Raw genomic sequence first — 22,621 nt, 5'->3', positions numbered from 1 at the left:
GGACAAACGGCAGTTGTAGCTCATGAATAATTAATGAGCTAGCAGTAACACGTAACCTGATTGGTTGATAGCTTCCCAGCGTTCTTTGCGCGCTTGCTTCCGATGAGAGGAAGCAAACGGGTTTTAACCCCTCTGATTGGCTGAAGCTGTTTTGGTGGCGATATCGTAATAACCATGGATGCCATCCCGTGTTACCAGGGCCCTTTCTGCGAGCGATGTAACGTGGAGCGGAAGGGTCCTGGTGAACGAGGATGCCTGGCAGAAGACTTTCATCATTTCTAATATTCATGATCAATTCTGTTTACAGCTCATGATCGATGTGTAACACTTCGCTAGTGCAAGGAATTTATAGGATTTGAACAGTGATAAATGCAAAATATAATAGATTTCTGACTCTGAAACTATAAAACTGGTCCACTAAAGTACTTGCAATGAGATATCAGATGTGTATAGTCATATTTTCAACAGATGTGTACAGTCATATTTTTAAGCTGAAGACAATTTAACATTCTATCTGTTTTTGAGCACATGATATACTTGTCTATAGAAACAATAAGTACAGTGATGAATTGGATGGTGAGACATAATGAAATCATTATTTGTCAAATCATGATAAACTTCTGTATAACCTCTTCCTGTACTTGTGTACAAGCTTTACACAGTCTCCGTGAAGCTTGGCAAGTACAGACTTGACAATGAAAAAGGACCAGTCCTGATGTACATGTTCCTATGATTTTCTAATTGTACATTGCAATAAATGTTGGGTTATTTCATAAAATTCCTACAATGTCATAGTCAGTCTCCATCATCGTAGTCACTGACTCTTCATCATCAGAGCCAAACTAGCAGGGCTCCAGCCTGCAAGTGGAAAGTGGTCATCATCACTTACATGCATGAAAAGCACCGAATATGCGATTACCCATAGAGCTTGTTTGGGCCACCATTTAGAATAATCCAAATCCTGTTCACTCCCTCTTTCATATGAAACAGTATTTCACTGCTGTTATTTCTACCTTTTACAAAGAATATATAAGGTAATCAAAATTGCAAAATTCAAATCATTATTGTTGAAGGTAATAATTGATGGTATGTTGCCAGCTAAAACACACACACGTGGTGTTGAACTCTGGAAATGTATGTGCATGACACCTGTTGGTAACTGGCTTTCAGGGTTTTATCCTGTTGTGTTGCCAGATGCAAACTTCTTTGTATGAAAAAGATGAGAACAGTGATTGTCATAACAGCTGAAGTTGTTAAATCTCAAGCTTGCTTACCTTATCTTGCCACTTCTTCTTGTAGTCCAAACCTGGAACTAGAGTAATCGAGTACCTGTAATACAAACACAATTTCTATAAAACACTGGCAAATTGGCACAAAAGGGATCTTTGTTGTGTCCCAAGACCTGGATTCTGTTAGACCCTCCTCCCCACACTGTCCCACGAATTCCCCAAAATTGAGTTGTAAACATGTACGATGTTTGTCTACCAGACTCACTATGTACTATCTGTCCTTCTAACATCGTTTGTTCACGTATCTGTGAGTTACAAGCTAATCATGTCTGTAAGAGGTGATGTGATTGGCTGGTGACTTGACTGAGAACAACAGCCAGGAACAGGGCCAGGGAAGTATCTGATTGGCAGACAGCACTGTCCAACACTGCCATTAGATGGACAGACTGCAAGCTATTTTTCCGAGACGTTGCTTCGTATATTGCATATTGAGTAATGTTAGTGGCAGGTCAGGGCATGAGTAGACACAAAATCAAAGACTTTATGTTGTCCTTGTAGTTTATAAAATGTGCATGGAATCTAGACTCTATTGGAAAGCAAGCAGTCTACTCTTTCTCTGAAACATGTTCGGTCATGTATAGAAATCATCAGACAGTCAGTTAGTTATGAAAATAAATCTCATTGGAAAGGTCTTGATTTTACAATAGGTTTGTTTGTTTTCTATGTATAAATCAAAATTATCCTTTTAGTCATACAGTTGTTAGACAACAATCTGAATTACCTGCCAAATGAGTAAGGCTAACGTTACTATTGAAATATATTTCAATATCAGATGAATTTTCATTCATTGAATTAACCTAAACTTACTGCAAACCCTCGGCCTGCATAGTTGTATGTTCCTCCACAGCAGTGCACACAGCCTGGAACCCTGCAGCATCCATGGAGATGTTCTGCAGATCCAGGCGTTCCAACACAGGCAGTCTGGTCAGCATGGTGGTGATGGATGTGGCAGCTGTGTCATCCAGGTGGGCTGTCTGCTGGGGGTTCAGGAGCAATGCCTTTAGTGCAGGCATCATGAGGATGGTTTGTGCAAAGTCTTTGATGCCGACAGCTGTTATAGGATTCTTAAAAAGATTAACCATCTCCAGGCTGGGGACATGGTGCAAGTTGGCAGCAAGGGATACAAGCTCAGTGTCCTTTATGTTGTTCATAGACAGGTCAAATATCGTCAGACAGGATAGATGATGCAGCACAGCAGCAAGAGATTTCAGACAAACATCCCCAATCTTGTTATGTTGGAGGTAGAGCACCTTCAGGCTGGCAACAGGTTGCTGGATGACAGAAAAGGGTTCCAGCCCATTGTTCCCTATATTGTTCCAAGATAGGTCCAGCTTCTCCAGACAAGATAGATGACGCAACACAGCAACAAGAGATTTCAGACAAACATCCCCTATCTTGTTTCTAGAGAGATCAAGCACCTTCAGGCTGGCAACAGGTTGCTGGATGACAGAAAAGGGTTCCAGCCCATTGTTCCCTATATTGTTCCAAGATAGGTCCAGCTTCTCCAGACAAGATAGATGACGCAACACAGCAGAAAGAGATCCCAGACAAACATCCCCTATCTTGTTATCAGAGAGGTTGAGCATATACAGACTGGCAACAGGCTGCTGGATGACAGAAAAGGGTTCCAGCCCTTCATTACCTATATTGTTGTAAGATAGGTCCAGCCACTCCAGACAGGACAGATGATGCAACACACTTGCAAGCGATGTCAGACAAACATCCCCTATCTTGTTCCAAGAGAGGTTTAGCACATTCAGGCAGGCAACAGGCTGTTGGATGACAGAAAAGGGTTCCATCCTATCATTCCCTATGTTGTTCCTAGATAGGTTCAGTTTCTCCAGACAGGATAGATGATGCAGCACACCTGCAAGGGATTTCAGACAAACATCCCCTATCTTGTTATTAGAGAGATCAAGCACCCTCAGGCTGGCAACAGGTTGCCGGATGGCAGCAAAGGGTTCCAGGTCTTTTTCTCCAATTTTGTTCTGAGAAAGGTTTATATTCAACAGACAGGGTAAATGATGTAGCATGGCATTAAGGAATTTCAGAAACAAATCCCCGAGCCTAGAGCGACTGAGGTTCAGATACAATTGTAGGTCAGGCAGGGATTTTACCACGTGCACCAGGCCAGACAGATATTCTATAGCATCTCCATTACTAACCTCTTGTAATGTAAGACTTAGTGATCTTCCACAAGGCACAGTTGGAGCATGTTGTAGGTAGTACTTAAGTGCAGCTCCTTCTTTAGAGGGGACATTGATAGTCAAGTCCAGAGATGACAGCAGTGTGCTCACTATTGGGAAATGCTTGGGATCCTGACCCTCATACAAGCTCATTATGCAGAGCTTTTTTAAACATTTATGAGCCTCATGAAGTGAGGTGTTCTGCATTTGGGGTGTATAAAATTCTTTACCCTGAACTTTTTCAAACTTTTCTGACACATGTTCGACTTCTGATTTGTGTAGTCTGTTAAAGTTTGCCAGCATTTCCTTTGTGGCTTTACTCGAACAGCTACAAATGAACTGCACCAGGTTGCCCTGCTTTAGAAGTGCCTTCACTGTGTCCTGTGGAAATAATGTATGCATATAGACAGATGAGGTATTGACAACATATCTTCCTGCCAGAAACTCCTGCATCGTCTTGTGGGGGAAGTTCAACTGTTCTCTTGGGTGCAGTCTGGACGCAGATACTTCTTTGGAAACAATGCCAAGTTTCAGAAGAATGTCAGTATCTCCAATAGCAGGGGCATTTGCAAGGTCTACCAAGCTTTCCCCTCTCAACAATGACTCTAAGGCAAGTTTGCCTAGATGGAGCAGTGCAGTAGACACCTCAGAGGGAAACTCATCATTTGGCATAGCCAGACCATCTCTTACACAGTACTTCCTGACTACACATGTCAGCAGCTCCTGAAACAAGCCTGACATTGTCCCTGGAAACACTCGGGTTGAATCCTCTTCCCACAGTACACATATCAGCATGAGGAACATGGGGGTCTGGATCAGATTTCTAGCTACAATATTGGCTTGAAGTGCTTGGACAAGTGAAACTGCTAAATTTGGTTTACAAACAGTTTCAAAATATGTTGTTGCATATTTCTGTATATTACCTGAGGAATAACCCACAACCCTCACTTCACAGTTGACTTTCATGTATTGTTCAACACCTGAGAACGGCCTGGAAGTAACTATTACTATGCTTCTAGGATACAATTTATGGCCAAGGAGTTTAGGAATGGTCTCTTTAGGCTGACTTGCACTTGGAACCAATTCATCATAGCCGTCCAACAGGAACACCAGTCTGGGCTCATTTTCCCTGAGACATGTCTCTATAGAAGCAACACTGATGTCCTCTGACTGTGTGACACACTGGTCCCATATGATCCCTGCAATGGATTCTCCTGCCTGGACCTCTCTAAGTCGAATGAGTAAGACAATCTTATTCATCTCTGATAGCCTGCCTTTCTCACATGACCAATCAAGAGATGTCTTTGAAAGCAGAGTTGATTTCCCACTCCCTGCATCTCCAACTACCAAAACATTTAATCTTTCAGCCAGATCAGTTTTGGTCTGATGGTCAAAGACATCATCAAGTGACTCAAGCATCCCTCTGTCCCCGTGGCCATGAAGACTGAGACTAGTGAAAATCTTATCAAGGTCAAGAGTGAATCTATCATCCCAAGGCAAAGGCTTCAGAGTGTTAAGGGTGTTTTTGTACAAAGTGGATATGGCACTTCTTAATGCATTTCTCTGTTCTTCTGTCCCTGAAAAGAGAGATTCAATAGAATGTGTTATCAATAGTCTTACAACACAAAATTGTACACATATCTACATTATTATTTTACATACTTCCTGAACCAATGAAACCTTTGAGCACACCAGTCTAAGATATTTATAAAAGATTATCATGAAATAGATTATGAAAATTTGACTACTAGTAATGTGTTACATTTCCATAAAGACAAATAACCTTGCAATACTGTTTTTTACATACCTGTAGTCTGAGTTGTGTCCAGTCTTCTGCGCTTGCATCTTCTGCGCTTGCATCTTCTGTGCTTGCGTCTTCTGTGCTTGCATGCAGGATCATTCTCTTCTTCAGGAGTATCTGTGGCAAATTCAAATTTTTAGTCTGTCTTGCTAAGTGATATCCATTCAAGTGTTTGAATTTATTGTAAAGATTGCATATGGTTTTTGGCTTTTCTGATTTGATAAGATATTTCTTCTTTACTTCTCAATAAAATGAATGACACTTCACTCATTACAAATTACCTGTTTCACAGCAGGATTCATCTTTGTTTTGTTGACTTTTGTTTGACAACATCTAGGGAGAGAACATCATAAAATTTTTGATTTCCCTCCGTCAAGGGGGACAAAAAAGAAATAGACGGAGAGAAAGCTCAGTTCTGTATACTCACAGCTGGAAGATGCTTGGTCCCTTCCTGATCCCCAGGCTTTCTCCACTGCATGTTGTGGAACATCCACTGCAATCTTCCCAGTCTCCATTTCTGTTGCTGCCTCAGGAGTTGTGTCTGCTAAATAAACACAAACTGTCAGCTACAATATCAATGTCACTTTTACAATGTTATAGTTGGAATAACATTTGAGTATGTAAAAACTTCAGGGAGAAGATTAGATATGTTTGGAAGATTTGTACTCATAGCGTACAATGTATGGTGATATCTCATACAGACATTTTGTAAGTAGATGTATAAGTAAGTTCATGCCCTTCCAGACATTGCATTGCAAAATGTCATCTAAATTAGATGAATCCGGCAGCTACTGTTTGTATTTCGATGGCACAGAAAGACTGGCCTTTTCAATACAATAAACTCCAAACAATTGTGATGATAGAATTTCAAAAGGTGATCTTACCTGGTTTCCAGTAAACTTTTCCACAGACTTGTGCAAGCTTCTTCTGGGACTCTTCCCAATACCTAGATCCCAAAAGCTTGTCCTTGAGGTGCTTGGCAAGTTTAAACTCACTACTGCTGTTCTGTAACATCGCTACAATTTTGTTGGCCAAGTTTTTTGAATCCTCTTCATTGTTTCCACTAAGCTTAAAGACGCAGTGATCAAACTCAGGAGCAATGTCCAGCATAAACTCTGCCAGGCCAGACTGGTCAGTCACAAGAACAGGGACCCCTGCCGCTATGGCCTCCAGACCAACAAGGCCGAACGGTTCTGAACGAGACGGGATCAGGACAAGGTGGGCCTGCTTCATGTCCCTACAGATCTGATCTTGTGTTCCGTACTCAAGGGGTGTGAAGTGAAATGTTCCTGAGTGAATGTTGGCCTCAATAATCTCTTTGCTGGTTTGGAAGTCATCTTTACTTATACCTCTAGCCTGCCACTTTGCCTTTGGCAACCTTTTAGCTACATCACTCATGGCTGCTGCACCTAAGTCATACCCCTTCAAAATCTCTACACCGCTTACCCTACCAAAGGACAACACAGTTTTGGTCTTGGTTTCTACATATGTCAGTCGTATTTCAATGAAGATGTCTGAAGGTTTAGGTAGGAACTGGTAGTGGGGTTTGGATGGATCTTGAAGGCACCTGTACTGGTTTTGATAGTAGTCATAAATGGCAGGCCCTACGGAGAACAGTGCATCAGCTTTCTCTGCATCTTCCAGGATCATTTGCATCTTTTCCTCAATACCCAAAGCCTTCCCTTCCCCCTTGTAGTGCTCTGTGTTCTCTGGTAAGACATGAGTGAAGAGGTACAACTTGGCCAAAGGAAACCTTTCCTCTTTGATCCTAACAGCTGCCCTACTGGTAACAAGAACATGGCCAATGACAAAACCAATATCTGAGGGGAGGTCTGGGTATCTGGACCGATGATCATATAAGGACGGCTCTCGTCTGTCATGTTTGTCACATTGCGGGAACAGCAGTATGACATTTTCCTTCTTAGCGTCCTCCCTATCCTTGTCTGTGGCTGTCAGAACGGTGCAGTAGACTTTCAAACCGAGGTGCACCAGAAACAGTGCCACCTGGCGGTTGATGGTGGAAATGCCACCCCTTGACGTGCCATACTCATCATGAACCAGCAGGACAGAAGTCATATCTGAAACAATAGAAACTGCATTTTGAATAAATACACTACAGCACATTTTGAATAATTCATAGCACAGAATTGGTGTTGATTGATATATCATTAGGGACATATACCCTCTTAGAAGATTTTGCACCACAGGTATGATGACATACGTGTCATGGATTAAAAAACTGGACTGGAAATCATTGTCAGTCATGAGTTTAGAAAAATAAATCTTAAATGAATAGAATGATAATGTCATTCTCTCTCTGTATGTAATGTAGTGGTACTGGTATACCTAAACATTCAATGTGAGTCATGCAGCACGAGTCAGTATCTGCAAGTATGATCTCTTAGTGTAATTTGTGTGAATCTAATTTTTGTCCACCCACAATATATCAAGTTAAGGAATTAAAGGAGCAGAAAACATAATTATTTTGGAAAGTAATCAAACCAAACTGCATCAAGGACATATTGCTAATAATATAATAATGAAGAACTTTATTGCACGATATAGGTCCTTGATTGCATGCATGGATTTATTTGGTGTAGCCTCTCAGTACACCCTCTGTAAAAATCTGGGCTTCTGAACGCGTTCGAACGCCCGTGAGCGGCCCGTCCGGAACGGGCCCGTTCGATTTAAACGACCGTTGAGAGGCGTTCAATGAACGTTTGACGAACGTTTCTGAACGTCTTGAACGGCCAGGAACGTCCCGGTCATATGCCCGTTTGGCCGCTTTGAACGGTCTGTGAACGGTCGAACGGCCTCCCGAACGCTGATGCGAACGGCCGTTCCGAACGCTCAACCGAACGGCCGTTCGGAACGGCCCGTCCGCGGCCGTTCGGAACGGCCTCCAGCTGCCCTCCGAACGGGCGTGGAATGGCCTCCAGCTGCCCTCCGATCGGGCGCGGAACGCCCTCCGAACGGGCTTAGAACGTGCGAACGGGCGTGGAACGGCATCCGGCTGCCGTCCTTACGGTGACGAACGGCCTCTATATGCCGTCTAAACGGCGTGGAACGCCCTGTAACAGCCTCCGAACGGCGTGGAACGTCTTGCAACAGCAGTCCAAACGACAGAGAACAACGCGGAACGGCCGCGGAAGCTACTCTGACAGCAGTCTCATGTTCGACTTCGGCTGTTTTTTGCGTCTTTTGGGGCATTTTTGTAGGGCTTGAATATGTCACGTCCGTTTTGCCGGGGTACACGAAAGCATTATATACCGGTCGGGACGTCTGCTCAGCATGGGAAAGAAGATAAATAACAGACAAAACGACTATAATGAGGATAGATTTTTTAAAGAACGTTTTTGTGATTCAAAGTTGTTGGTAACATGATAGGCTAAGTTATAAGTTGTGACGGTTATTGTTGTTTTCTGAATTTGCATGTCGTTTCTGATTGTTTTTTGATAGTCAAACGCCTCTCGTTAAGAGGTTACCACTGAGTATCAACGACCTTCGGAAAGAGTCAGTAAATATTCTATATCAATTGAAATTTAGCCCGTGAGGCCAGGTGCAAAAGTCCGGCCTCGGGTCACGATCACAGAAATCGGAGGAAACGTTTAAATAAAAAATAATTGCCAGATGAGTTTGCAGTCAGTAACCATTTGCGGCAAGTCCAACGGTTGACAAATACATGTCCATGCACGCCAATGACATGAGCCGAGCACATTATTGATTTACAACGTCCAGCTAGCTGAGGTGTTGATTGATCACTTTTGGGTCGATGACAACTCAACTAGCCGCCTTCCTACATCTCCGCCCGATGTCGGCGGATTAAGCATTGACGGGAAAACAAATTGTAGTATGAATTGTAGTATGGATTTGGTGATACTACATGTCAATGGGGAACCCCGGCGTTGACAGACAAATGGAAAATGGACATGGGATTATGTTCAAACATATAGAATTTGGTAAATGAGCTTTGCGGAAAACAATTTACACATTCCTGCAAATTAGCTAATAGCACCCAAAGATAGACCAATAAAGACACCCCGCCGTGAAAAGCCTGGCAGACGATCATCCTATTTTTGGTTTACTTCTCGGCACTAAATTTCCAAGTGAAAAATATCGTTCCTGCTCCAGTGTTCATAATACCCATAACACTAACCACGCCGGACGGAACGGTCGCTTTCAAAAATTTGTTCCTCTTGCTCTACGATCCTCTATTTGAAATATTGCATAGGTTTCAATTAGAAACAAGGTTGCAAGCCTACACCACGCTCCTGACCACGCTCTTAGGGCAGTGCGGGGGTGTGGCATCTCAAATCCCCAAGGTTCGCGCATGCCAGCAAACAACATTTCCCGACAGGAAGGCGGAGCCACAGGTAGCTTTGCACATGTCTGACCCCGATTCTCCTTGGCGCTTTTATAAACCTTCTTGGTGAACAGAGAATAATGTTATTTTTTTGCGAGAACTGCGACAAACCAATGATGTTTTATCAAGAGGAGAGAGCACGACATTTTCGGTCCGCTTTGACGCCCTTTGATCAGTATATTCGAACTTCGCAGGCAGGTTTCGCGGGGTTTTCCAATGCAAATGAGCTTAGACCTGGCGTCACACGTCCCGATTTATGCCGAGCACAAGCCGAGTAGGGCCGATGGGTCTGGCTTTTCCGGGGATTCCCATATTTGGAAAACTCTACAGGGTAACGCGACGTCATCTTCGGCTGCAGAACAAAATGGCGATTATCCACATACTTTTCTCCCTGCTGTACGATAAACATGGGCGAGTTTAGAGCTTTTGTGGACCGGTCTCTGTTTTCCAGCGACAGGAATCTGAAACATGGCTATATTTGTATGTGGCTATAAGAAAATTACGGATTTTCCCTCGGTAAGTTAATTTTTTCCCTAACAGTGATGCAGCTCGTGCCGTGCTAGTTTTTGTCGTGCCGTCCCCGGTTTTTTAACAGTTCTTTGGAAAGACCTCCTTGAAAGAAGAGACCGACTCTTTGCGTAGTTTTCATGTCGATCGGGTCTTTCTTTGATAGTATGTTTTAAAGTTAATGTGCTAACCGGAGAACAATGGGGGCGGAGACAAGGCGCGCATTTGAAAAGGACAAGTTTTCTTTCGTCTTTCTTTGATTTGTGTCGATGTTTTTCGATTGACCTTCCGACTGAAATTTCTTCACAACCTGCAAATTACGGAGTATGCTCCATAATTTGTTCCTGAAAGAAGGTCACCTCAACCTCCTTGATTCTTTCCATAGACTCCCATATTTGGGCCATACTGTTGAGCAACACAAATGCAGCGCTCGTTGTTTCTATTACTTTGATTTGAGAGATTGTCTCCCCAGTATACTCTTCTTCCTCTATCAATTCCAAGTCGTCCTTAAAATCAAAATCGCTCCCCAGAAAGTTGTCATCATCCCCAGTCGCTAGGCCGTGTCATGTTGAGAATAACGGCGCTGTAACAAAGAGAAGCTGCCAGCGCACCCTCATGGGACTCTTGCTGCCATGCATATGACTATCTTTGACACTCGGATGTGAATTACTGTCCGTCTTGGGTGTGTTTGTTTACGCTCACTACGATGAAAGAAATTGGAATCCTGTGCTCTCTCTCTTTCGGATAAAACCTCAATGGACAAATGAATCTGTGGCAACTCGGACAATGTCAAAGTTTGAATTACGAACTGCCCCTTTGTTTTGAAACTGTCTGTAGACCGGATTGCTGGATCTCACGACATGTTTCGCTCCGATACACCACGCAACGTCCGTCGGCCCCTGCATGCCCTAGAGAGAACAGTCCAGTTTGTTTTGAACTGGGCCACAGACTATGGGCCGGCTCATAACAAAATGTACCAAGAAATGGTAACCGAGTAACTGAAAGAAAACAGCCGGAGGGATCCTTGCATCTATCACGCTAGGCTAAATAGTAGATATCTGGCAAGTACTATTGAAATAGACAGAATGCCAGGGGGGTTAGCTGATCTGTTGGCCTTGGAGTACAGTTTGCTCCCATTCAGATGGGTCAAGGGTCAATCGTTTATTGGCTCCGGCCATTGCTATTTATATCCTGTCAGAACATCAGCATAAGTTCAAGCTAACTGTTGTCTAACGTCTTGATCTACGACTAAATCTAAGCTATGTCAACACCTTTCAAATACGAAATTGACGAAATTTCACTACAGTATATTAAACAGCCAAATATAGCAAGACTGAGTTCGACCTGATCTTGAAGTTTGAACAGTGTGACCAAGGAGGTTTGATGACATTTCATATCAAACAGCACTGACCTGCATCCAGATTCCAGAGTTAACATATATCCGTTGGTTGAAAATTCGATGTACACTGTTATCCTGTCGGACAGCACTGTTATTGGAACTTTGTCGAAACTCCGTTGAATCGTCCACATTTTGCCGGATTAGAAATCCTAAGTCCGTTGTGCCTAGACTCTACCAGTCTCCCCCGGTCGCTGGGAAAATAGTAGAAATTGGCCAAATAGAGTCAAATGTTTGAAGGGAGTTGGCTACGGAGAGAGGGTCCAATTCGCAACCGAGGAGACTGTCTAAACTCGGCGAGAATAAAGGCAATAAACTTAATCCGGTCATTTTCTGTACAAAGGTAGTAGCTGTGGAGTTGAGATCATTTAAGCCGTAAATCAATTAACGCGCGGTGGGGCGCGTCTGGCAGACTAGCGGCGTTGTCGGTGCAAAGGTCAAACACCGATGGCATCAAAACGCACCATTGAGAATATTGATTTCATAATACCTACATAGTTAAGCGCAAATAGTGACAATTTCTGATAAATGATGATTGCGTGTTAAATTGTTAATTTCTTTTGATGTTACATGCAGCTCAAAACATTATAAGAAAAATAATAACGAGCACGAAAATTCGATAGTTGCGTTTTTCTGCGGTTAATTATTGAGCGGGCAAAAAACGCGGCAAACATGTAGATATTTTCCCCGCAGTTTTGAGTTTCTCGGCGATTTAACTTATTCTAAGTTGGACAAAGCGAATTGTAATGACGGACCAGGCATCAACGCCCAACAGCAAGCGGTAAGTGTCTAGATTTGGTACCTTTTTACTCCATTTTCTTAGTGTTGAAGAGGATCGTATCCTGAGACGCTGTGTAGGGTGGGAGGGGGGCTTATTTTACTTGTTGTTGTTTGTATTAATCTGCTCATTTTCTTTGTGAGTCAATATCTACACTTTAATTCCCTGAAAAGCGAATTTAAGAATGAAATTTCCTCGTTAGCATTACGCGATCCTTCGGCCAAATATTACAGTAATCCGTTTTAAGTTTATTTCTTCTAAAGTTTTAGTACATGTATAGAAATTGTGTAAATTTCTATTTGTAAATGTCTTATAGAATTCCAAGAACGTCTGCCTATAACCTCATTGGGGAGTCTGATTTTACAAAAGCATTTACACAATACTGTGAAAGTTTATTTTGAAATAATATGTTTAAGCATGGCATTGTTGACTGATTTGATTCATTGCTTTAAAGAAAACTTTTACAGAGTGCATTATTTCTACTCTAGTTATATCTACAATGAAAATGTTCTATATTCGTTATTAATTATTGATTTTTTTAAAATTTATTGTAGACCAAGGTTGGAAGATGTAGTCAACCCCCCAAGCACAAGTCGTACATCCAACATCTACCCAGCCAGTCCCCATCAGACCCAGGCACCCTCAAGCCACAATGTGTTCCCCAACAACACATTCTTCCGGTCACCAATGTACCAGTTTGCGCCCTATGCAAATCCTGCCATCTTCTCGCCACCGGCACACCCCTCACTTCCAGCTTACCATGGGTCACCAGGAATAGATTTCTTATCTCCCCAAGCATATGGTGGGCCTTCAACCAGCTATATCCAGCCAACTGTATCCTTACAAACATTCAAAGAAATGGAGGAGAAACTTAAGTCACAGCTAACAAAGATGAACACAGTCATTGAGCAGCAACAAAAAGAGATCAGTGACCTGAAGACATACAGCCAGGCCAGTGTTGGTGCAGTGCACAAAACTGCCCAAGCAGAACTAGCACAACTAGTTAGAAAGGATGCCACACTAACCTTAAACGCAGAGACTGCAGCTGACATTGCAAAGATGACGCCACATGCCATGCGAGACCAGGTTCAAAACCAAGCACCAGTACTGTTTCAACTCCTGGATAATTGTATCAAGGGTGACGGTTTTGGGGACAAAGATAGCTCGATGGGAGCATTCCTCAGTGTTTGTTCCATTGCCAACAAGAGGAACCAGCGAGCAAATGCAATACAACTTATCACAACTCTCTCCCTCATATCAAGATCCACAAATGTGCAGGTATGTTTAGTTATACTTGATGATTAACAGACTAGTTAACCCCTTGCTACTGGTTTAACATTTTGTATGTCTGTTCTATTATGTTGTATGTCACTTCTCTTAAGTTGAACCCAAATACTTATTTCCAAAGCAAAGTTAAGAGAGTTTTGAATTGTGTTAAAATCTTTCTTAGCTATACATTTTCAAAAATAATTTATCCATATGTAAACCATTGACTCTTTCTGCAGGTCATCTCCATGTTGAACAGAATGGGGATTACCAGTTCCTACCCTACAGCATGGAACTTTCTTACCACCTTTGCGGCGAAGCAAATGGCAAACTTACATCTGGATGGCAACAAGCCTTGGATACTATTCTTTGACAATATCAACATCCTTAAGAGAGTGGGACATGTGAGGATAGGTGAGTCATTAAATTACACAAAACAATTGTATACTTTGGAGAGACAGTATGGAATTAACTGTAAAACAAGTGGTACTTTATTCATATTCATGGTAAAACAAGTATGTAAATACATGTACTTTTACTTACAAAACTGATCCAGCTTGAGTTTCTTGTGTATTGATTATCTCATTACCTGGATGTCTGCCCTTTATCAACGTATGTACATGCTTGTCACAGGAAAACAGAACGAAATGTTCAATTGGACCAGTCGTTTGGCTGTGGCTGTGGAGTACGAAGATGCCTCAGCAAGCAGAGAACCCCAGGTAACACATAAGTCATGAAATCCAAATCTACGAATATGTTATGAGTATGTTCTAAATATCTTAAGCAGATACATGTAGAAGTAGATTGAAACTGTCATATATATTGAACTGCACTTTAGTTGAAATATGTGTTTTGTTATAATCTGTAAACAAGATCCATTAATTTTGGTTTGTTCAACTTCTTTGATAAAACACAAACTTAATGTCAATACATGTATATCATGATATGTTTACCTTTCACAATAAATCATACTTAAGCTATTAACATTTACATTTGTAGGGCAAGAGAGAGGACCTGTCAGAAGATGACATCCTTGCAGACTGCAATGATATTACTGCTCTGCAAAACAGTAGACTCTACCAGTCTCCCCCGGTCGCTGGGAAAATAGTAGAAATTGGCCAAATAGAGTCAAATGTTTGAAGGGAGTTGGCTACGGAGAGAGGGTCCAATTCGCAACCGAGGAGACTGTCTAAACTCGGCGAGAATAAAGGCAATAAACTTAATCCGGTCATTTTCTGTACAAAGGTAGTAGCTGTGGAGTTGAGATCATTTAAGCCGTAAATCAATTAACGCGCGGTGGGGCGCGTCTGGCAGACTAGCGGCGTTGTCGGTGCAAAGGTCAAACACCGATGGCATCAAAACGCACCATTGAGAATATTGATTTCATAATACCTACATAGTTAAGCGCAAATAGTGACAATTTCTGATAAATGATGATTGCGTGTTAAATTGTTAATTTCTTTTGATGTTACATGCAGCTCAAAACATTATAAGAAAAATAATAACGAGCACGAAAATTCGATAGTTGCGTTTTTCTGCGGTTAATTATTGAGCGGGCAAAAAACGCGGCAAACATGTAGATATTTTCCCCGCAGTTTTGAGTTTCTCGGCGATTTAACTTATTCTAAGTTGGACAAAGCGAATTGTAATGACGGACCAGGCATCAACGCCCAACAGCAAGCGGTAAGTGTCTAGATTTGGTACCTTTTTACTCCATTTTCTTAGTGTTGAAGAGGATCGTATCCTGAGACGCTGTGTAGGGTGGGAGGGGGGCTTATTTTACTTGTTGTTGTTTGTATTAATCTGCTCATTTTCTTTGTGAGTCAATATCTACACTTTAATTCCCTGAAAAGCGAATTTAAGAATGAAATTTCCTCGTTAGCATTACGCGATCCTTCGGCCAAATATTACAGTAATCCGTTTTAAGTTTATTTCTTCTAAAGTTTTAGTACATGTATAGAAATTGTGTAAATTTCTATTTGTAAATGTCTTATAGAATTCCAAGAACGTCTGCCTATAACCTCATTGGGGAGTCTGATTTTACAAAAGCATTTACACAATACTGTGAAAGTTTATTTTGAAATAATATGTTTAAGCATGGCATTGTTGACTGATTTGATTCATTGCTTTAAAGAAAACTTTTACAGAGTGCATTATTTCTACTCTAGTTATATCTACAATGAAAATGTTCTATATTCGTTATTAATTATTGATTTTTTTAAAATTTATTGTAGACCAAGGTTGGAAGATGTAGTCAACCCCCCAAGCACAAGTCGTACATCCAACATCTACCCAGCCAGTCCCCATCAGACCCAGGCACCCTCAAGCCACAATGTGTTCCCCAACAACACATTCTTCCGGTCACCAATGTACCAGTTTGCGCCCTATGCAAATCCTGCCATCTTCTCGCCACCGGCACACCCCTCACTTCCAGCTTACCATGGGTCACCAGGAATAGATTTCTTATCTCCCCAAGCATATGGTGGGCCTTCAACCAGCTATATCCAGCCAACTGTATCCTTACAAACATTCAAAGAAATGGAGGAGAAACTTAAGTCACAGCTAACAAAGATGAACACAGTCATTGAGCAGCAACAAAAAGAGATCAGTGACCTGAAGACATACAGCCAGGCCAGTGTTGGTGCAGTGCACAAAACTGCCCAAGCAGAACTAGCACAACTAGTTAGAAAGGATGCCACACTAACCTTAAACGCAGAGACTGCAGCTGACATTGCAAAGATGACGCCACATGCCATGCGAGACCAGGTTCAAAACCAAGCACCAGTACTGTTTCAACTCCTGGATAATTGTATCAAGGGTGACGGTTTTGGGGACAAAGATAGCTCGATGGGAGCATTCCTCAGTGTTTGTTCCATTGCCAACAAGAGGAACCAGCGAGCAAATGCAATACAACTTATCACAACTCTCTCCCTCATATCAAGATCCACAAATGTGCAGGTATGTTTAGTTATACTTGATGATTAACAGACTAGTTAACCCCTTGCTACTGGTTTAACATTTTGTATGTCTGTTCTATTATGTTGTATGTCACTTCTCTTAAGTTGAACCCAAATACTTATTTCCAAAGCAAAGTTAAGAGAGTTTTGAATTGTGTTAAAATCTTTCTTAGCTATACATTTTCAAAAATAATTTATCCATATGTAAACCATTGACTCTTTCTGCAGGTCATCTCCATGTTGAACAGAATGGGGATTACCAGTTCCTACCCTACAGCATGGAACTTTCTTACCACCTTTGCGGCGAAGCAAATGGCAAACTTACATCTGGATGGCAACAAGCCTTGGATACTATTCTTTGACAATATCAACATCCTTAAGAGAGTGGGACATGTGAGGATAGGTGAGTCATTAAATTACACAAAACAATTGTATACTTTGGAGAGACAGTATGGAATTAACTGTAAAACAAGTGGTACTTTATTCATATTCATGGTAAAACAAGTATGTAAATACATGTACTTTTACTTACAAAACTGATCCAGCTTGAGTTTCTTGTGTATTGATTATCTCATTACCTGGATGTCTGCCCTTTATCAACGTATGTACATGCTTGTCACAGGAAAACAGAACGAAATGTTCAATTGGACCAGTCGTTTGGCTGTGGCTGTGGAGTACGAAGATGCCTCAGCAAGCAGAGAACCCCAGGTAACACATAAGTCATGAAATCCAAATCTACGAATATGTTATGAGTATGTTCTAAATATCTTAAGCAGATACATGTAGAAGTAGATTGAAACTGTCATATATATTGAACTGCACTTTAGTTGAAATATGTGTTTTGTTATAATCTGTAAACAAGATCCATTAATTTTGGTTTGTTCAACTTCTTTGATAAAACACAAACTTAATGTCAATACATGTATATCATGATATGTTTACCTTTCACAATAAATCATACTTAAGCTATTAACATTTACATTTGTAGGGCAAGAGAGAGGACCTGTCAGAAGATGACATCCTTGCAGACTGCAATGATATTACTGCTCTGCAAAACAGGTTCCAACAACAGATTGTTTCGATTCTCGTTGACAAATTCCCCAGCTTCTCTCAGTTCAAAGACTATGTAAAAAAACCGTCAAGCCCCTTCCCTGTAAAGAAGAGTGTGATTACACCCTTACCACTCGAAGACAAGGATGAATCCAGAAAGGCCGACACGATTGACATCCTTCTGACGTTTGCGAAGGAGTTGGAACTGAAAGACAACATGAAGGACCAGGTACTATAATTACACATGGTGTCTCAATCTAAAGTGTGGTAACAGAATTATCAAACACAATGATAACAATGTGTATGGACATCTATTACTTATACAATGCACTAGATGTATACTTATCAGTTGCTTATACATATTACATTATAGATAATATATTGTTTTTGCTGCTATTAGGCAGTTGTAGGTGACCAGGCCTCCTGTAAGAATGTGCGTGGAGCACGCGGATGGAGACAGGGGGAGGAGGATCCTGTAGAGCTGTTAGAGTGGGCAAAGGAGAGCCCAGGTAATGTACTATGCTTTTTGAAACACAATGCCAGCATTATGTTGCTTGGAATAAAAAGAATATCTTGATTTTTATTTCTGACTTACATAACATTTGAGTATGGAATAGCCTATCCTATTTTTCAGGAGAAATGCCACTTCTGAGAATAGTTGCAATAGCCAAGGTGAACAATGATTACTTACTTTGCTAATCTTTTTTTTTTCTTTTATCTCTTGTTTTCTGTAGGTGACTTTCACTTTGTATGGGAGGCCCTCAAAACAGCTACGCTCAGTGCCTGGGGATCACCCACAGAAGTTGGCTCACTCTCCCAAATTAGGGTGGCCATAAACCGGATGCGTGCAGACAAAGCATGTAAGAACTTTGCTACATCAGATGAGTTCTTTGTTCATGCAAGCAAAGGACACATCCTAGCTGCCCTCACAGTTTTCTTAGGGTTGACGTCGCCTCAGGACAGCTATGAATGCTCATCCCCCAATGACATGTACTCTGTAGCTTCCAAGTTCATTACAGAAGTGGTGTTCCCGGGGAAATGGACTGAAGACTGTGACCAGGTGCGGACGAAAGCACAGTTCATGCTGTACCTGGGGCTGCTCTACATGGATTTAAGGACAGCAATAAGGTACACTAGGCTGCTACTGTTAACTACAAGTCATTTTTTAAAGTGAAAATTGAATAAAGTAAGAAAACTTGTATAAGTGTCTTTTAATGTTTTGACAAAGCTATATGCAGAGTTACACTTACAGTGAGTAGTACAGTATCTTAAATGTTTCACATCTTAAACCAACAAAAATCCTGTTCACTAAGACTAGAAAATGGCAAATCATGCATTGATGTATACACAATGACAATGGATTATGAATTAATTCGTTTTGAACATGTTGTCCTGATCCAGGTACCAAATGGGTGCAGTAGTAATCCAGCACTGGAAGCTGTGGCTGGAGCTGTTTCTGGGCACAAAGAGAAACAACTACTCGTGCGAGGCTGCCAACCTCCTTGCCAACCTGAAGGCCGACTGGTCACCTTATATGGCCTACATCCACACGCACAACAGATGTGTGAACATCACAGGGGAGGAAGGCAAGGCCAAGCCGGTGGATATGCTTGGAGAACATTACAACAGGTACGTGTTATCAGTTACCTTATATTGTACAAAAGTGCATGCTGTACTGTCTATGAAAAAATGTTGGTTTTGTGACTTAAAACAGAAAGTCAGAGCTAAACTTGGGAATTTGAATTTGAGCTTTACCATTTATTGCATACTGTCATTTTAAACCTTGACAGGGTCATCAAGAAGACATGCAGTGGAGCTGGGGGGCGGTTAGAGTTCAAGCATGCCCGGGACATCAGCCTCTCTGTCCAGCTGTTCGAAGCAGCCAAACAGTTCACAGACAGCTTGTGCGCTACAAAAACATCGCACCACACGACAACATCCGCAGAAGTGGACATCCAGTCGATAATGGCATCTGTATTACAGCATGAGGTACATCTCAACAAGCCACGGAGGAGCCTGGGCACTGAGTGGGTGGATCCACGAGCAGTAGCAAGGGAGCGGCTGTACGACAACAAATGGCTTGCAAACTTTCTCGCGCGTGGAAAACAGCACATTTCTGATGACACAGAGCCACCTGAGTCCTTGGATACCAATGACAGAGAAGACAGAGAGTCAGAAGACGAAGATGCAGAAGTCGAAGATGCAGATGGCGGGGACGAACATCAAGATGGGGGAGACGAAGATGCAGATGGCGGAGATGAAGATGTAGATGGCAGACATGAAGATGGCAGAGATGAAGAGAATCCTGTGTGGGAGGACTTTGATGACACTGACCTTATGACCTTTGACCTGGCATAAGGTAGTAGGCATAAGGTGTGTATCTTTATTTGTAGTGTTTCTATATTATGCTATTGAACATTTGACAGGTCCTGAAGGGGCCTTCTTCTTCTTTGGATAGGACGTTCAGTTCTTCTTCTTTGGATAGGACGTCCGGTTCTTCTTCTTTGGATGGGACGTTCCGGAAACTCCTCTTCGATCTTTTCAAGAATGATTGCTGCAATGTTCCCTGATACACCTTTAACCTTTCTGCACAGATCTTCTACCGTGTGAATACTACGTGCATCTTTTTTTATTGATTTAATAGCATTGTCGGAAAACACCCCTGCAGGACCAACATGTGCAATGCTGGTGTCCTCTTCAAACAATTCATTTCTCAAATTGTACAGGCTTTTTACTAATTGTGTCTCATTGCCCTCTTCTCGTTTTCTCTTCCTGCTAACTGTCTTCTTTTTAGCAGTCTTCGTCGCCCTGGGATGCAGAAGGTACGCTTCTCTGGGTGCTGTGGTCTCCTCCTGGCAGAAAGAGCAGCAGTGGTCTGTGTGGACTGCTTCGTTGTCAAATGCCCGAAGCATCACTGTCCGGATGCAATACTGCTTGGCCATGAACTGTTTCAGCGAGTCCTCTGCATTGCCCTCCTCCTTGCACTTGCCGGCAAACACCACAGCAGTGGCTGGCTGCCCTGACCTTCCAGCCCGGCCAATCTCCTGCAGGAGTTAAAGTACAGTACAATTAGATCAGACTTTAAAGTGGCATCAATAGTTCCAATGTTTTGTAAATGTTATTAAGTGGAGTAACTTTGATATAAATCCTATCACTGATGGTGTTAAACAGGTTAGCATGATCTGATCATTAAACTGTTGTAAGTAAAAGATAAGTTAAAAAGCTCACCTCCATTGAAAATGTCAATGCTCAAGATTTACCATAAGCATGAATTTGTATTGTTTATTCTATATGTTTGCTACTGTCATGAATAATGTATGTAATTCTTACCTGATATAACTGACTCATTGACTTCGGCAGGCCGTAGATAGTAACACACGAGATGTCAGGAATGTCAATACCCTGGAATTGGTATTGTAGATAGATATTTTAGGAAATGGATGTTGTACAAAATATCTATATTTGTACAATAGCTACACATTGGAACATGCAAAACAATGAAATTGTGAGAAAGGAAATTGTTTGTCAATATGCAGCTGTGATGTCAGGTAATGCTATCTCAATGTAATCCCTTTCATTTTTGTAATCTTCAGAACCATTACACTTACCATCCCAAAAGCAACCGTGGCCACCACCACCCTGACCTCACTATCCTTGAAACGTTGAAGGACTTTGGCCTTGAGGTCAGGGCTCATGGAACCGTGGAAGTAGGCCACGGTACTTTTACACCCGTCCGATGTATGGGCCTGAAGCATCTTCCACACTTCCATGACCTGGTTTTTTGTGGGCAAGTAGATTAGCTGTTTCCCAACCGCTCGTCCATCTTTTCTCAAGGCCTGCATCAGTCCCAGGAAGTCCTTCTGAAATTACAAGTTATTAGATACATGTATTAGATATACTGTGCACTGAATAAGTGAGAGTACAGAATGGTTTCCAAAAAGCTGGGGTATGCACAGTTGTCTCATGATTTTCATTTGTCTAATAATGTTATATGGTAAAAGATTGGTGGATTGAATGTGTTTCAGTTACCTGCTGTGTGGTCTTTTTCTTGGAGACCAAGAAAAGGTTGGGCCTGTCAAGGCTCGCACTGACATGAATGGCTCCCTCCTTGAAGAAAAGCTTCTCCTTGATGATTTTCACAGCCTCAGGGGAGGCAGAAGCTGTGAGGGCCATGACCGGTGTGTTTGGAATATGGCCCCTCAACTCCCCTGTCTGGCCAAAGTCTTCTCTGAAGTCTTTGCCCCTGAAACAGAATATCACACTTGTCAAAACTTCTTGTCTCCACAAGGCCACATCTGAATAGAGACACTGCAGTTATAATAAGTGATAAGCAAGCTGTTGTGTTGTTAGTAACATGTTCCTCTTTTGATTAGAGCTAAGATGTTAACTTGTGTAACAGTTAAGTAACTATTCTAATGCAATTACTATACACCATTTCTTTCTCACTTCAAAATACTCTTACCATTCTGGGATGCAATGGGCTTCGTCCAGGACAAGGGCGCACACTGGTCTATCTGTGGTGAAGATGCCCCTGCCCTCTCCCACAGCAACTTCTGGGCTGGTGTAAACTATTGAACAGCAATGAGAAGATTATCAAACTTTGGAAGCAAAAATATACCTATGCATGTTTACTATGTGAATGTCACAGCTGTAAATTCCAGATTTCAGTGGTAAAGTTGTGAAGTTTGAATGGCATGAACATGTGACCTGTCTAATTTTGTGAACGAACAATATGGATTAGATTAAGGACAATAAGAAACAAGTAATTGTAATTATAAAAAGGTTTTGAGATCAGAGCGCAGACTGTGGCTACAATATATTTTCATGCTTGTGTACTGTCTAGCGATCTGCATCTGGTGTAAATAGGACAACCGAAAATAATAATAAAAAAAGAAGTACAAGTGTGATTCATACCTAGCTTGACCGATCTGTCGGTAACTTTATATATTTCGTTCGCCGACTTCAAGTGGATTGCCTTGTATCCTGTTGTTGTGGTGTACCGGGCGATCTGAAATGGACGGTAAGTGT

At 41.8% G+C, this 22,621-nt stretch overlaps 3 protein-coding genes and 1 long non-coding RNA gene across 5 annotated transcripts in view; 2 read left to right on the top strand and 2 right to left on the bottom strand.

The window, feature by feature from the left end:
• Positions 1 to 831: 831 nt before the first annotated feature.
• The window catches only part of LOC136442605 (NLR family CARD domain-containing protein 3-like), a 35,283-nt gene continuing 13,493 nt past the window's right edge, over positions 832 to 22,621 (bottom strand). Inside the window, exons 3-9 of the mRNA XM_066439549.1 lie at positions 6,161 to 7,354; positions 5,704 to 5,820; positions 5,366 to 5,393; positions 5,283 to 5,320; positions 2,097 to 5,052; positions 1,275 to 1,329; positions 832 to 858 (exon numbers count right to left, since the gene is read on the bottom strand). Of these exons, the coding sequence (XP_066295646.1) occupies positions 832 to 858; positions 1,275 to 1,329; positions 2,097 to 5,052; positions 5,283 to 5,320; positions 5,366 to 5,393; positions 5,704 to 5,820; positions 6,161 to 7,352 (4,413 nt within the window). The 5' untranslated portion in view covers positions 7,353 to 7,354. The remainder of the gene's footprint in view (positions 859 to 1,274; positions 1,330 to 2,096; positions 5,053 to 5,282; positions 5,321 to 5,365; positions 5,394 to 5,703; positions 5,821 to 6,160; positions 7,355 to 22,621) is intronic.
• Positions 12,784 to 14,305, top strand: LOC136442479 (uncharacterized). Its single transcript, XR_010757012.1, has 3 exons — positions 12,784 to 13,598; positions 13,826 to 14,000; positions 14,220 to 14,305. It is a non-coding gene; the product is annotated as an uncharacterized lncRNA (long non-coding RNA).
• Positions 15,736 to 21,533, top strand: LOC136441883 (uncharacterized). Of its 2 annotated transcripts, none has more exons than XM_066438429.1 (9): positions 15,736 to 16,544; positions 16,772 to 16,946; positions 17,166 to 17,251; positions 17,532 to 17,822; positions 17,994 to 18,102; positions 18,328 to 18,721; positions 18,995 to 19,222; positions 19,384 to 19,966; positions 20,391 to 21,533. In XM_066438429.1, the coding sequence occupies exons 1-8, from the start codon at positions 15,954 to 15,956 to the stop codon at positions 19,949 to 19,951; spliced, it is 2,442 nt and encodes an 813-aa protein (XP_066294526.1). In that variant the 5' UTR covers positions 15,736 to 15,953; the 3' UTR covers positions 19,952 to 19,966; positions 20,391 to 21,533. The 2 variants fall into 2 exon arrangements, with proteins under 2 accessions (XP_066294526.1, XP_066294525.1); XM_066438428.1 differs by having other exon boundaries at positions 20,388 to 21,533.
• LOC136441885 (ATP-dependent DNA helicase RecQ-like) lies at positions 19,963 to 22,178 on the bottom strand. The gene is made up of 5 exons (XM_066438430.1): positions 22,056 to 22,178; positions 21,623 to 21,836; positions 21,202 to 21,453; positions 20,924 to 20,995; positions 19,963 to 20,637 (listed from the first exon to the last, which is right to left on the bottom strand). The coding sequence occupies exons 2-5, from the start codon at positions 21,764 to 21,766 to the stop codon at positions 20,002 to 20,004; spliced, it is 1,104 nt and encodes a 367-aa protein (XP_066294527.1). The 5' UTR covers positions 21,767 to 21,836; positions 22,056 to 22,178; the 3' UTR covers positions 19,963 to 20,001.

This window comes from Branchiostoma lanceolatum, chromosome 9, assembly GCF_035083965.1.
Source record: "Branchiostoma lanceolatum isolate klBraLanc5 chromosome 9, klBraLanc5.hap2, whole genome shotgun sequence".
Lineage (NCBI taxonomy): Eukaryota > Metazoa > Chordata > Leptocardii > Amphioxiformes > Branchiostomatidae > Branchiostoma > Branchiostoma lanceolatum.
This window is presented reverse-complemented; position numbering and strand designations above follow the sequence as displayed.

Bases quoted from the DNA above. Each gene is read 5' to 3' on its own strand.
- LOC136441883 (XM_066438429.1), top strand. From the start codon at position 15,954: ATGTACCAGTTTGCGCCCTATGCAAATCCTGCCATCTTCTCGCCACCG. The intron at 17,823-17,993 runs GTACTATAATTA...TGCTGCTATTAG, and splicing joins AAGACAACATGAAGGACCAG to GCAGTTGTAGGTGACCAGGC. The intron at 19,223-19,383 runs GTACGTGTTATC...AAACCTTGACAG, and splicing joins CTTGGAGAACATTACAACAG to GGTCATCAAGAAGACATGCA.
- LOC136441885 (XM_066438430.1), bottom strand. From the start codon at position 21,766: ATGGCCCTCACAGCTTCTGCCTCCCCTGAGGCTGTGAAAATCATCAAG. The intron at 20,996-21,201 runs GTAAGTGTAATG...TACCAATTCCAG, and splicing joins CCACGGTTGCTTTTGGGATG to GGTATTGACATTCCTGACAT. The intron at 20,638-20,923 runs GTAAGAATTACA...TAACTCCTGCAG, and splicing joins CAATGAGTCAGTTATATCAG to GAGATTGGCCGGGCTGGAAG.